The 13,312-nt window shown below is 35.9% G+C and overlaps 1 protein-coding gene across 3 annotated transcripts in view; it reads right to left on the bottom strand.

Moving 5' to 3' along the window:
• Nucleotides 1-243: 243 nt before the first annotated feature.
• LOC108740131 (LHFPL tetraspan subfamily member 6 protein-like) overlaps nt 244-13,312 on the bottom strand; it is a 216,889-nt gene continuing 203,820 nt past the window's right edge. For all 3 annotated transcript variants that reach the window (XM_018474337.2, XM_018474336.2, XM_018474338.2), the window contains one exon: nt 244-676. In XM_018474337.2, coding sequence (XP_018329839.1) covers nt 558-676 — 119 coding nt within the window. In that variant the 3' untranslated portion in view covers nt 244-557. The remainder of the gene's footprint in view (nt 677-13,312) is intronic.

The following is a 13,312-nucleotide window of genomic DNA, read 5'->3' as shown; positions in this document are numbered from 1 at the left end:
ATAGTTACAAAACGACAAGGTTGGAGGTGTGGGGTGTTATGTATCTCTACAAATTCATTTTTTGCACTTTAAATGTAGACTATACAATCTATGAATCTACAACGACTTTAAATAAACCACTTATTTTCGTTTATCTCTACAACTTTTTAAATGAGAAAAATAGAGCTCTTATCATACTCAATCTCACATTTTCAAACGACAGTTTTCAATGGCGTACGCTAAATTATGTACACCCATCAACAGTTCTTTTAGATCTAATTATATTTATAGTATATTACATTTGTATGCTACATTCCATTTGAAATAAACTCAAAATTTCGCATCAGCCTGTTTTAAACACTTCGGTAATTCATCGAACCGACACCCATCCAAGGCTAGCATAGCGGGTGAGAGTAGTAAGCAATCGGATCCAATCGTAACCTTTCGGGCATGTTCACTGACTGACGTCACATTATCCACATCCACGACGCTTTGCGATTGGTCGAATTGTTTCGTTCCTATGTTGTTGATAATAGCGCGCTTGCGTTGATGTTTGGCAGCGCGCCTGCGCTGTATACTCAGATCCGGAACGACCCGACTCCCACCCGAGATGTCCAAAAACTTAGACCGAAACACACTATTAGGAGCAGGATCGCAGCTGCCAATAAATATAGCGACCAAGCAACTTGACAAGATCCTAAGGCAAAAAGAACAAAGCTTAAGGGATACACATAAATGAATTTTAATGAGTGAAGGCATGCAAATTGTATGCTTAACAGATTTTGAGTGTTAGGGGCGCTATCGACCATTTCGCCTTTATTTTCGGCCGGCTTTGTTGGAATTATGACAATAGAATACCAATGGAAACTGAGTGAAGGTAGGATTAAATTAAACAAAACGGTGATTTTCTTTCGCTTTAAATCTTCTTTACGTATAAAACAGAATGGTTTTGTTCTTTAGAATAAATTTAAAACGAATTTAGCAATTTTCCGTGGAAACAATTAACGCCAGTTTTACGTATGGGAAAAATGAAACGTAAGAGAAATCATGTTATTATTCAAAAGATAAATAAACTGTTGTTTGTAGTTCAAAAACGTTGAAATAGGGTAGATTTTGATTAGTTTTTTGTTTGATTATTTTTTGATGGTTATTTATTGTTTCCTTCACACAATCTGATTTATTTTCATTCCAAAAAGCTATTACAATAGATATTTATTGAAATTACAACCATAAAAAGAGTAAACAGCAACTTTTTTTGTATATATATATGTATATCCTTGTATACATATGTATATGTTTAACTGTTTCTTTTTACTACGAATATACATATGATATATACATGTGTTTTGACTGTCTTCACAAATTTCAATAGACGTAGTAGTATTACTGTTTATCAAATGGACCTGATTCAGACTTAATTTAGGCAATTGTCTATGTTGTAACATGTGAATAGTAATTTAATTACGTATGTTAATGCGTGTATTAAACTCACTCAATTATATCTACATCCACCAACTCACGGCTTAAATTAGCTACACTATTTCCGTATGTTATTATGTTTCGCATACGGATTCAACTTGAGTTCTGGTAAATAATCAATCAAAGGGAGCAAATATTGCTTTTACATTATTAATTAGGACTTGATCTCTGTTTGTTAAGCTGAGTACCTAATAATAATTATGTACATCTAGGTTGTTATTATTGTACGGTAATAGGAAAAATTTGATTAGATGTAATGCACTCCAGTCGGCAGCCATGTAGTAAGTAACAAGAGATAGGAAATGTTACGGTCTTCGTGCTTTGGGTGATCTCGCCTTTGGATGCAAAAAAAATTATCAAACAATATATTGTAACATAGTATCCATAAATTCATATCTGGGTCACTGGTACAAAGTTGGTACATCGAAATTATTTATTTAAAACTGCAAGCTAACACCTACTTACGTACGAAATCAATAATTATAATTATAGTCAAATCAAGAAGACGGGAGCCGCGAGTCGAATTGAAGTTATACCGATAAATTTTTTTCATAACCAAATAATTATACAACACGGAGCACAATAAACAAATAATTGGACGCCTTTAGTCATCAGTAGTCACCACATCTTCAAAGAAAAAGGAAAGTCAGAACGAAGAAGTCAGCAAAAGCCTTGTATAGAAATTGGACCAATGAACCCTTCCAGCTCTACATACCAAAACATGTCTCAGTACCTACTCCCTATAGTCAACCAAGTGATAATATGGTGTCTTAGAAAATATTTACGGAAAAAAGGAGCGCCTCAAGTATGGATTCCGCAATCGTCAAGTTTCTGGCGAGTTGTTTTACTATGGTTCTCGCCAGCGTAAGTCCTTATTTAAATAAAGGTGTAATTTGTTTGCGCAAAGCAGTCTTCTTAGGACGTGTTGGGAACAAGTACCGAGAAAGTCCAAGGATCTACTCTGTTCGGGAATCGTCAAGTGTAAGCAGCACTGGCGTTGCGTTGCCCATGTTGCCCCTATACCGAAGTTTATGAGCACCAGGAGTACTACCTATTTGGACCTGCGATGGTCGTCCCGGAAGAAGGATTAATCCAATACTTGCAAGTGAGGTTTAGGTGATACTCACGTTCTTAAAGTTTACTTCGCCATGGTATGCGAAGATGAAGATGACGACGCAGTAAGTTGGAAGAGTCGTTCCGTTAACAAATATGGTTGGTCACAAAAGGGAAGGTCACAATGGTATGGTTATTTCATTTTGCAAGAAGTAAATGTGCCACTGCTGGACGACGTGTTTTGGTCATGGTATTATCGGCAAATCAAAATGAATGTAGTATCTATTTCTGCTGACTGGTTGTCAATAAAAGGCACCGAAGAAATTATAGAAATAGAAGAAGGTTGTGCTCAGTGTTAGTGTTGTCACGTATTAGACGTTAAAGGGCTATTAAGATAAAACAGGGAATTGTGTGAATTTCTAACCCCTGTAAATTTAGATGTAGAAATAGGTAACGAATTCGCGGGGACGCAATTTTTCCGCAACGGGGGGATGTCATATGGTATCCATAAATTCATATCTAGGTCACTGGTACAAAGTTGGTACATCGAAATTATTTATTTAAAACTGCAAGCTAACACCTACTTACTTACGAAATCAATAATTATAATTATAGTCAAATCAAGAAGACGGGATCCGCGAGTCGAATTCAAGTTAAACCAATAAGTTTTTTTCATAACCAAATAATTATACAACACGGAGCACAATAACCAAATAATTGGACGCCTTTAGCCATCAGTAGTCACCACATCTTCAAAGAAAAAGGAAAGTCAGAACGAAGAAGTCAGCAAAAGCCTTGTATGGAAATTGGACCAATGAACCCTTCCAGCTCTACATACCAAAACATGTCTCAGTACCTACTCCCTATAGTCAACCAAGTGATAATATGGTGTCTTAGAAAATATTTACGGAAAAAAGGAGCGCCTCAAGTATGGATTCTGCAATCGTCAAGTTTCTGGCGAGTTGTTTTACTATGGTTCTCGCCAGCGTAAGTCCTTATTTAAATAAAGGTGTAATTTGTTTGCGCAAAGCAGTCTTCTTAGGACGTGTTGGGAACAAGTACCGAGAAAGTCCAAGGATCTACTCTGTTCGGGAATCGTCAAGTGTAAGCAGCACTGGCGTTGCGTTGCCCATGTTGCCCCTATACCGAAGTTTATGAGCACCAGGAGTACTACCTATTTGGACCTGCGATGGTCGTCCCGGAAGAAGGATTAATCCAATACTTGCAAGTGAGGTTTAGGTGATACTCACGTTCTTAAAGTTTACTTCGCCATGGTATGCGAAGATGAAGATGACGACGCAGTAAGTTGGAAGAGTCGTTCCGTTAACAAATATGGTTGGTCACAAAAGGGAAGGTCACAATGGTATGGTTATTTCATTTTGCAAGAAGTAAATGTGCCACTGCTGGACGACGTGTTTTGGTCATGGTATTATCGGCAAATCAAAATGAATGTAGTATCTATTTCTGCTGACTGGTTGTCAATAAAAGGCACCGAAGAAATTATAGAAATAGAAGAAGGTTGTGCTCAGTGTTAGTGTTGTCACGTATTAGACGTTAAAGGGCTATTAAGATAAAACAGGGAATTGTGTGAATTTCTAACCCCTGTAAATTTAGATGTAGAAATAGGTAACGAATTCGCGGGGCGCAATTTTTCCGCAACGGGGGGATGTCATATGGTATCCATAAATTCATATCTAGGTCACTGGTACAAAGTTGGTACATCGAAATTATTTATTTAAAACTGCAAGCTAACACCTACTTACTTACGAAATCAATAATTATAATTATAGTCAAATCAAGAAGACGGGATCCGCGAGTCGAATTCAAGTTAAACCAATAAGTTTTTTTCATAACCAAATAATTATACAACACGGAGCACAATAACCAAATAATTGGACGCCTTTAGCCATCAGTAGTCACCACATCTTCAAAGAAAAAGGAAAGTCAGAACGAAGAAGTCAGCAAAAGCCTTGTATGGAAATTGGACCAATGAACCCTTCCAGCTCTACATACCAAAACATGTCTCAGTACCTACTCCCTATAGTCAACCAAGTGATAATATGGTGTCTTAGAAAATATTTACGGAAAAAAGGAGCGCCTCAAGTATGGATTCTGCAATCGTCAAGTTTCTGGCGAGTTGTTTTACTATGGTTCTCGCCAGCGTAAGTCCTTATTTAAATAAAGGTGTAATTTGTTTGCGCAAAGCAGTCTTCTTAGGACGTGTTGGGAACAAGTACCGAGAAAGTCCAAGGATCTACTCTGTTCGGGAATCGTCAAGTGTAAGCAGCACTGGCGTTGCGTTGCCCATGTTGCCCCTATACCGAAGTTTATGAGCACCAGGAGTACTACCTATTTGGACCTGCGATGGTCGTCCCGGAAGAAGGATTAATCCAATACTTGCAAGTGAGGTTTAGGTGATACTCACGTTCTTAAAGTTTACTTCGCCATGGTATGCGAAGATGAAGATGACGACGCAGTAAGTTGGAAGAGTCGTTCCGTTAACAAATATGGTTGGTCACAAAAGGGAAGGTCACAATGGTATGGTTATTTCATTTTGCAAGAAGTAAATGTGCCACTGCTGGACGACGTGTTTTGGTCATGGTATTATCGGCAAATCAAAATGAATGTAGTATCTATTTCTGCTGACTGGTTGTCAATAAAAGGCACCGAAGAAATTATAGAAATAGAAGAAGGTTGTGCTCAGTGTTAGTGTTGTCACGTATTAGACGTTAAAGGGCTATTAAGATAAAACAGGGAATTGTGTGAATTTCTAACCCCTGTAAATTTAGATGTAGAAATAGGTAACGAATTCGCGGGGCGCAATTTTTCCGCAACGGGGGGATGTCATATGGTATCCATAAATTCATATCTAGGTCACTGGTACAAAGTTGGTACATCGAAATTATTTATTTAAAACTGCAAGCTAACACCTACTTACTTACGAAATCAATAATTATAATTATAGTCAAATCAAGAAGACGGGATCCGCGAGTCGAATTCAAGTTAAACCAATAAGTTTTTTTCATAACCAAATAATTATACAACACGGAGCACAATAACCAAATAATTGGACGCCTTTAGCCATCAGTAGTCACCACATCTTCAAAGAAAAAGGAAAGTCAGAACGAAGAAGTCAGCAAAAGCCTTGTATGGAAATTGGACCAATGAACCCTTCCAGCTCTACATACCAAAACATGTCTCAGTACCTACTCCCTATAGTCAACCAAGTGATAATATGGTGTCTTAGAAAATATTTACGGAAAAAAGGAGCGCCTCAAGTATGGATTCTGCAATCGTCAAGTTTCTGGCGAGTTGTTTTACTATGGTTCTCGCCAGCGTAAGTCCTTATTTAAATAAAGGTGTAATTTGTTTGCGCAAAGCAGTCTTCTTAGGACGTGTTGGGAACAAGTACCGAGAAAGTCCAAGGATCTACTCTGTTCGGGAATCGTCAAGTGTAAGCAGCACTGGCGTTGCGTTGCCCATGTTGCCCCTATACCGAAGTTTATGAGCACCAGGAGTACTACCTATTTGGACCTGCGATGGTCGTCCCGGAAGAAGGATTAATCCAATACTTGCAAGTGAGGTTTAGGTGATACTCACGTTCTTAAAGTTTACTTCGCCATGGTATGCGAAGATGAAGATGACGACGCAGTAAGTTGGAAGAGTCGTTCCGTTAACAAATATGGTTGGTCACAAAAGGGAAGGTCACAATGGTATGGTTATTTCATTTTGCAAGAAGTAAATGTGCCACTGCTGGACGACGTGTTTTGGTCATGGTATTATCGGCAAATCAAAATGAATGTAGTATCTATTTCTGCTGACTGGTTGTCAATAAAAGGCACCGAAGAAATTATAGAAATAGAAGAAGGTTGTGCTCAGTGTTAGTGTTGTCACGTATTAGACGTTAAAGGGCTATTAAGATAAAACAGGGAATTGTGTGAATTTCTAACCCCTGTAAATTTAGATGTAGAAATAGGTAACGAATTCGCGGGGCGCAATTTTTCCGCAACGGGGGGATGTCATATGGTATCCATAAATTCATATCTAGGTCACTGGTACAAAGTTGGTACATCGAAATTATTTATTTAAAACTGCAAGCTAACACCTACTTACTTACGAAATCAATAATTATAATTATAGTCAAATCAAGAAGACGGGATCCGCGAGTCGAATTCAAGTTAAACCAATAAGTTTTTTTCATAACCAAATAATTATACAACACGGAGCACAATAACCAAATAATTGGACGCCTTTAGTCATCAGTAGTCACCACATCTTCAAAGAAAAAGGAAAGTCAGAACGAAGAAGTCAGCAAAAGCCTTGTATAGAAATTGGACCAATGAACCCTTCCAGCTCTACATACCAAAACATGTCTCAGTACCTACTCCCTATAGTCAACCAAGTGATAATATGGTGTCTTAGAAAATATTTACGGAAAAAAGGAGCGCCTCAAGTATGGATTCTGCAATCGTCAAGTTTCTGGCGAGTTGTTTTACTATGGTTCTCGCCAGCGTAAGTCCTTATTTAAATAAAGGTGTAATTTGTTTGCGCAAAGCAGTCTTCTTAGGACGTGTTGGGAACAAGTACCGAGAAAGTCCAAGGATCTACTCTGTTCGGGAATCGTCAAGTGTAAGCAGCACTGGCGTTGCGTTGCCCATGTTGCCCCTATACCGAAGTTTATGAGCACCAGGAGTACTACCTATTTGGACCTGCGATGGTCGTCCCGGAAGAAGGATTAATCCAATACTTGCAAGTGAGGTTTAGGTGATACTCATGTTCTTAAAGTTTACTTCGCCATGGTATGCGAAGATGAAGATGACGACGCAGTAAGTTGGAAGAGTCGTTCCGTTAACAAATATGGTTGGTCACAAAAGGGAAGGTCACAATGGTATGGTTATTTCATTTTGCAAGAAGTAAATGTGCCACTGCTGGACGACGTGTTTTGGTCATGGTATTATCGGCAAATCAAAATGAATGTAGTATCTATTTCTGCTGACTGGTTGTCAATAAAAGGCACCGAAGAAATTATAGAAATAGAAGAAGGTTGTGCTCAGTGTTAGTGTTGTCACGTATTAGACGTTAAAGGGCTATTAAGATAAAACAGGGAATTGTGTGAATTTCTAACCCCTGTAAATTTAGATGTAGAAATAGGTAACGAATTCGCGGGGCGCAATTTTTCCGCAACGGGGGGATGTCATATGGTATCCATAAATTCATATCTAGGTCACTGGTACAAAGTTGGTATATCTAACTTATTTCTTTAAAACTGCAAGCTAACAGCTAGTGAATCAATAATTATAATGATAGTCACATCAAGAAGTCGAGAGTCGCGAGTCGAATTCAGGATCACGAACTGCTTACCGTCTTCACTCACCCTGTGATAGTTTCTTTCCTGTTATTTACACGTTCCCGAATTATCTAATAAGGTAGGCTAAGATTATAATTTTATTATTAAATAATTAATTAACTTTAAGTAAATTGGCGACTAGTCATTTTAAATTGTCACTCTCGATATTATACTAAAGTAGTTACATCCCATTCTTAAATAAGTACACATAAAAATCGTATTCTTTGATACAATATGTAGATATTTATGGTATAGTATCCACCATAATAGCAATAAAAGTGAGCTCTAGTTGCAGTATATATACGGTCGGGGCAGTTAAAGGACCGAACATGGGATAACTTTATTAGAAAGGAGTATCGAATATCACACATTGGAGTTTAAAAAATTGGGGAAGCGACGTTCCAGCTTTCTAGGGGTATTACACATTAAGATAGCCAATGCGATGCCAATGTTTAACTAGTTGCCTTGTGGAAGAGCTTATTAATATTTTACATTTTCGGAAGACCCTCTTCAGCCTCCTTTCAGGAATCGTGAGAATGGGAGGCGGGTGGTGGTTCGGGTAAAAAAGATTAGATGGACGAAATGAAGACAGAAGAGAATGAAAGACTATCTGTGAAATATTACTGCTCCAGCATTTGCCTAAGTGATCCAAGGAAACTACAGAAAAGCTTAGACCACGGCAGATATAAGCGGAATCGAACCGGCGTTCTCCCGAATGCTAAGCAATGGTCTAAACCTCTAGGCCATGCCATTCGGTACTCCACGCGATCTTGCGACAACTATTTATAGATACTTTATGTTTTCTAGAATTTTCCAGTATATGCCGTTTAGAAACCTGGTCCTCTTTACCACTATGTATGTTGGATTGCCTACATGCATGTGACAATTTAAATTTAAAAATAAAAATTAACAAATATTTGCGGCTTTCTTTCTTTCAACCCCCTTCGCAATTCAATAATCTTGTCGGGATTTGGTAACCCTATATATAACTGAAGTTAATTAAATTGTATTTATTGTGCAGTTTCAACGATGTAGTAAAATAGTTAGAGGCGTCAGGAAAAAAACTGGACTCTGGACAAATATTTTTATTAAAATCTGCATAGGTACTAGTAGTATAATGAAGTAAAATGTGTTTATTTGTTTTGTNATTATATTTGTTTAGTGCCAAAAAGGACTGAGCGCGCAAAATAACGCCCGCAGACTTATTTTTTAATAGAAGGAAAACATTTGAGATAAATAGAAAGGATTTCAAGTCAGTAAGAACGTATATATTTAGAAATATAGAAACACTTAACTAATTCTATAAAACTGGGCAAATCTGTACAAAATATTAATGATATGAAATCTAATGGTGTTGGTGCTAAGTAGAAAGATTTCTTAATTTAACAATTAGTGAAAAAAAAAATACTTTTTGAGAAATATCTCCTTTCCAATGCATTTGTCGTTGAATATAATCTTTGTAATAACCAAACCTAACCTAACTTAATATTTGGATCTGTAGGTCGCAGGTTTGCAGGCCCACAGGTAATAGAATTATTACTATAATAGCTGATATAGATGATTAGCAGTGTACTTGGTTGAGCTTTATATTTATGTATATTAAAATGCGTATTTTATTTACATTACATAATTAATTGCTAGTTTTGTTACATATTTATTTTGATTAGGAGTCATAGGTACTTTTTATATTTTGACACACACTCATACACACCAACAACAACTAAAAACACAATCACCCAACACAATTAATATAGCATACGACTGAAGAGGACCTGAATTGATAGATACAGTGGATTTCGGATATAACGACGACGAAGGGAGCATTGTAATTTCATCGTTATATCCGGAAGTTTTCACCATTTTTCAATTTTGAAACGATTTGCGCCTTTTTTTAACAGTAAATGTATATCTAGGACACATACTTATTCAAAAGTTACCTAAAAACAGTTGCTACTCAGAATATTGCTTTGTAACTGAACCATTTTAACGTACATGCTTACCTACCTACCTGGGTAACATCTATTAACAAACGGTCACCACACTTACTGACTATCTGTGTGAAAGCCCTTTGTGTCTTTACCGGCTGTTTCCAGTCGCTATATTTACATGGGGTTACTAGGGATTTGTTTTAAATGATTAATTAAAAGTAGTCGCTATACCCTAACTTGGCGTTTTATCCGAAGTCGCTATAGCCACATGAACTTAGTACTAAAATATGCTTTGAATTCAAGGGACTTAGATTTAATGTCGCTATAGCAAAATGGTCGCTTTAACCAAGGTCGTAATAAATGAAATCCACTGTACTGTAACGGCTCTTTAGTAAGTAGGTCTAGACACCTTTCTCGGTAATCCGGTACTACCCAGTCGTATGAACGGTTGGATGTCTTATGAAGATTTTCCCTCTTGCACGAAAATAAAAAAAAAACAGGAGAATAGTTTTAGTTACGAGTCGACTGAAGGCGGAATAAGATGAGCGAAGAAGTGGACGATACAGTAGTGAGCGAGTGATTAATTATTATTCACAGTGGTGTTGTTTGAAAATTAATTAGCGAAAATAAATCAATTACTAGTGCGAAGGGTGTCTTATTACGCGACATTATGCCTTACATTTTTCGTACAGCAACAAGAAAAGAGAGGTTTTACTATAGATATATGTTGGGTCAATCCATTTAGATTATGCAAATTGTATTCAGAAATTTTAGCGTGCCTCAGTTTATGCAGTCAATGCAGCTCCCGATTGATATCCATGCATATTAATGCTTCTAATTCATTTTAAGCCATAGATGTTAGAAATGCGAGGTTCGATTTAATTTCGTTCTTATGAAATTATGATGAGCATAATCTGTTCCATCTTGTTCACGTAAAATTGAAGAATTGCAATTTTATANCAACTTCACTATTCTACCTTCATAATTCTAGTCTTCATCTTTCATTCTTGTTCTATTGAAGTTTGTTATCGTTGTATTCCGCATTTTATTATTTAACCACTTCAACATCAGAACACACAAGGAGACCAAACGTTACTTGTACTGCAGAATATGATGTTATTGGAAGGTAATCGCACAAACTTGAAATAGTAATGTTTGCAAATATGTGTTCTGTTGGAATTATTTATGGTTACGGTTATTTCACATATTGCTGTTTTCATTTGATGAAACTTGTGTACATATCTAAAGATTCCCATGAAACTTACAATCACAACTTACAGGCCTTTTTTGGGAAACGTCGGGGATGATTGGTATATGTATGTTGAAGTTCAGAACTTTAGACGTCTGAATTAATAGCTACGGCATTGTTTATACCTATCACTTCGTCATATGTCAATTTTCGAAGTGTTCTGTAATAGAAAGTACTGATTATTTCCGTAACTGTTATTAAATGTATTTACTGAACAATTCCTCATGTAATTACGTCACCATGTCATCATACAAATGAATTGTTTAAAAATGGTTTCAAACATATGTTCATAGTTAAGAAAAGGAAAGACTTGACAAACGTATACATCCTTCCAATTTTTAGAACTATTTCGTTCATAAATGTAATAAGAACGTCTTTTTTTCCTTGTCCATTAATCAGGATTATTGCATTTCTTGTAATATACTTTACAGTCGATTTGTTTTGATGATAGGACGAAGAAATAAAAGTAAATGCGAAAACGGTAAATTATTTAAAGTACAAACAAAAGAAACGAAGACTAGAAATAAAATATGAAATTGGAGCTTAAGGTAGGATAAGTGGGATTTAGCAATACATTGATCACGATTCATTATATCTTTACTATTTCTAAAGCAATAATAGCTTATTCCTTTCATATATATATATACTTTCTACTGGGATAAATGCACTACTGCGCTTAAAAAAATCAAAATGTTTCCATTCTGTACGTAAATTATTAAACATGTTCTGAAAACAACATTCTTTTTAATTTCTTCTTTTACTTCTAAATTGTCAACATCGGAGGTTACTTTATTTTCTATCATACTTAAAGGTTCACAAATCATCGATGTAACGTCTTGAATAATATTATGAACTGCATTTCTCTTAACAGAGTATCTACTATAAAGTTTTAACACAAAGAAAACTGCATGAATACAATGCAATACATTTATAAAAAATGTCTTCTTTGTGCTCAGGCTCAAAATTAACAGGTTCCTCGTATATAGAAGAAACTTGTTCGTACTGAGAACTGTTACACTTATCTTTGTTTTCTGATTGCGAGTATTGAACATGAGTTTCAAAATCATTTTTATGTTTTCGCAGGAGGTGATCTTTGTAAGTATATACAGTTTGAAAAGTCCGAAAACAGTTAGCCTGTTTGCAGGAAAATGTTTTACAAAATCGGTGCTTTATTTTTAAATGAGTAGAAAGTTTGAAAATTTTATCAAATTGAACTGAACAAAATGGGCATAAAAACATTATTTTTGATGTCAATTTTCAATAATTTAATTTTTATTGTTGTGTGATAGTTCACTCAGTAATGTATACACATATGGTATCTTTTTATCCCATTGAGTAGTTATTTTATAAATATGATGTTGAAGTAACAACCATATATGCTCTGATTCAGCAGGGTATTTCGCTGACAAAACGTGGAAGACTTTACAACAAATATCTAAACACTAAAACAGAGGTTCCTTTGTATACAGAAGTATCAATTACTAGGTAGAATTCAGAAATGTTTGATAATGTAGAACCAACAACCATAATGTATGGTTGAACGTGATTTGTAAAGTGTTGTTCCTTAATTTTTATTAATATTGAGTTTTGAATATCTTCTGGTATCTGAAAAGAAAGGCATGCAACAATAACCTAATCCAAAATTGATTTAATATTATAAGCACTATTAACAACTGTGACGAATCATAGACCAGTTAATTATAATTTTTATAAATGTAAGTAAATCGAGTGAAAAGAAAGAGTAGATACAATGGTACAAATATTTAGGATGCTGAATAAATGAAAAATGGTATTCATCTCAAGGAATCAGAAGCAGAATAGAGCAAGCAAAAACATAATTTTTAAGAAAATGCACAAAGTGTTGACAAGTAGAGATCTAAAAATTGCCTTAAGAGTTTCTGTATTACGATGTTATGCCTTTAGTATTCTGTTTTACGAGATGGAGGCAATACTTTCATAGAAAGATTCACCAAAGACTTGAAACTTTTCAGATGGGTGCTGAGGGTGTTGCCTTTGTTCAAATCTAAATTGAAACGACACTATTTTAAAATAATTACAAATAAATTCATTTATGCGACCTCTTACGGTTGACATGATAGTTCCTGCAGGAGATCCTGTGGATCGATAAAAAAAAACTGTTTCGATCTACGTTTAAAAAAGAAAAAAAGCAGCGCGAGAGTCCCTGGGAAAAGAGAGGATAGTGATGATAGGTATGGGTCGACGAGACAGAAGTTGAGGAATGCGAGAGAAGTTCTTGTTGAGTACAGTAAGAAAAAA

This window comes from Agrilus planipennis, unplaced genomic scaffold (genome assembly GCF_000699045.2).
Source record: "Agrilus planipennis isolate EAB-ADULT unplaced genomic scaffold, Apla_2.0 scaffold87, whole genome shotgun sequence".
NCBI lineage: Eukaryota > Metazoa > Arthropoda > Insecta > Coleoptera > Buprestidae > Agrilus > Agrilus planipennis.
This window is presented reverse-complemented; position numbering and strand designations above follow the sequence as displayed.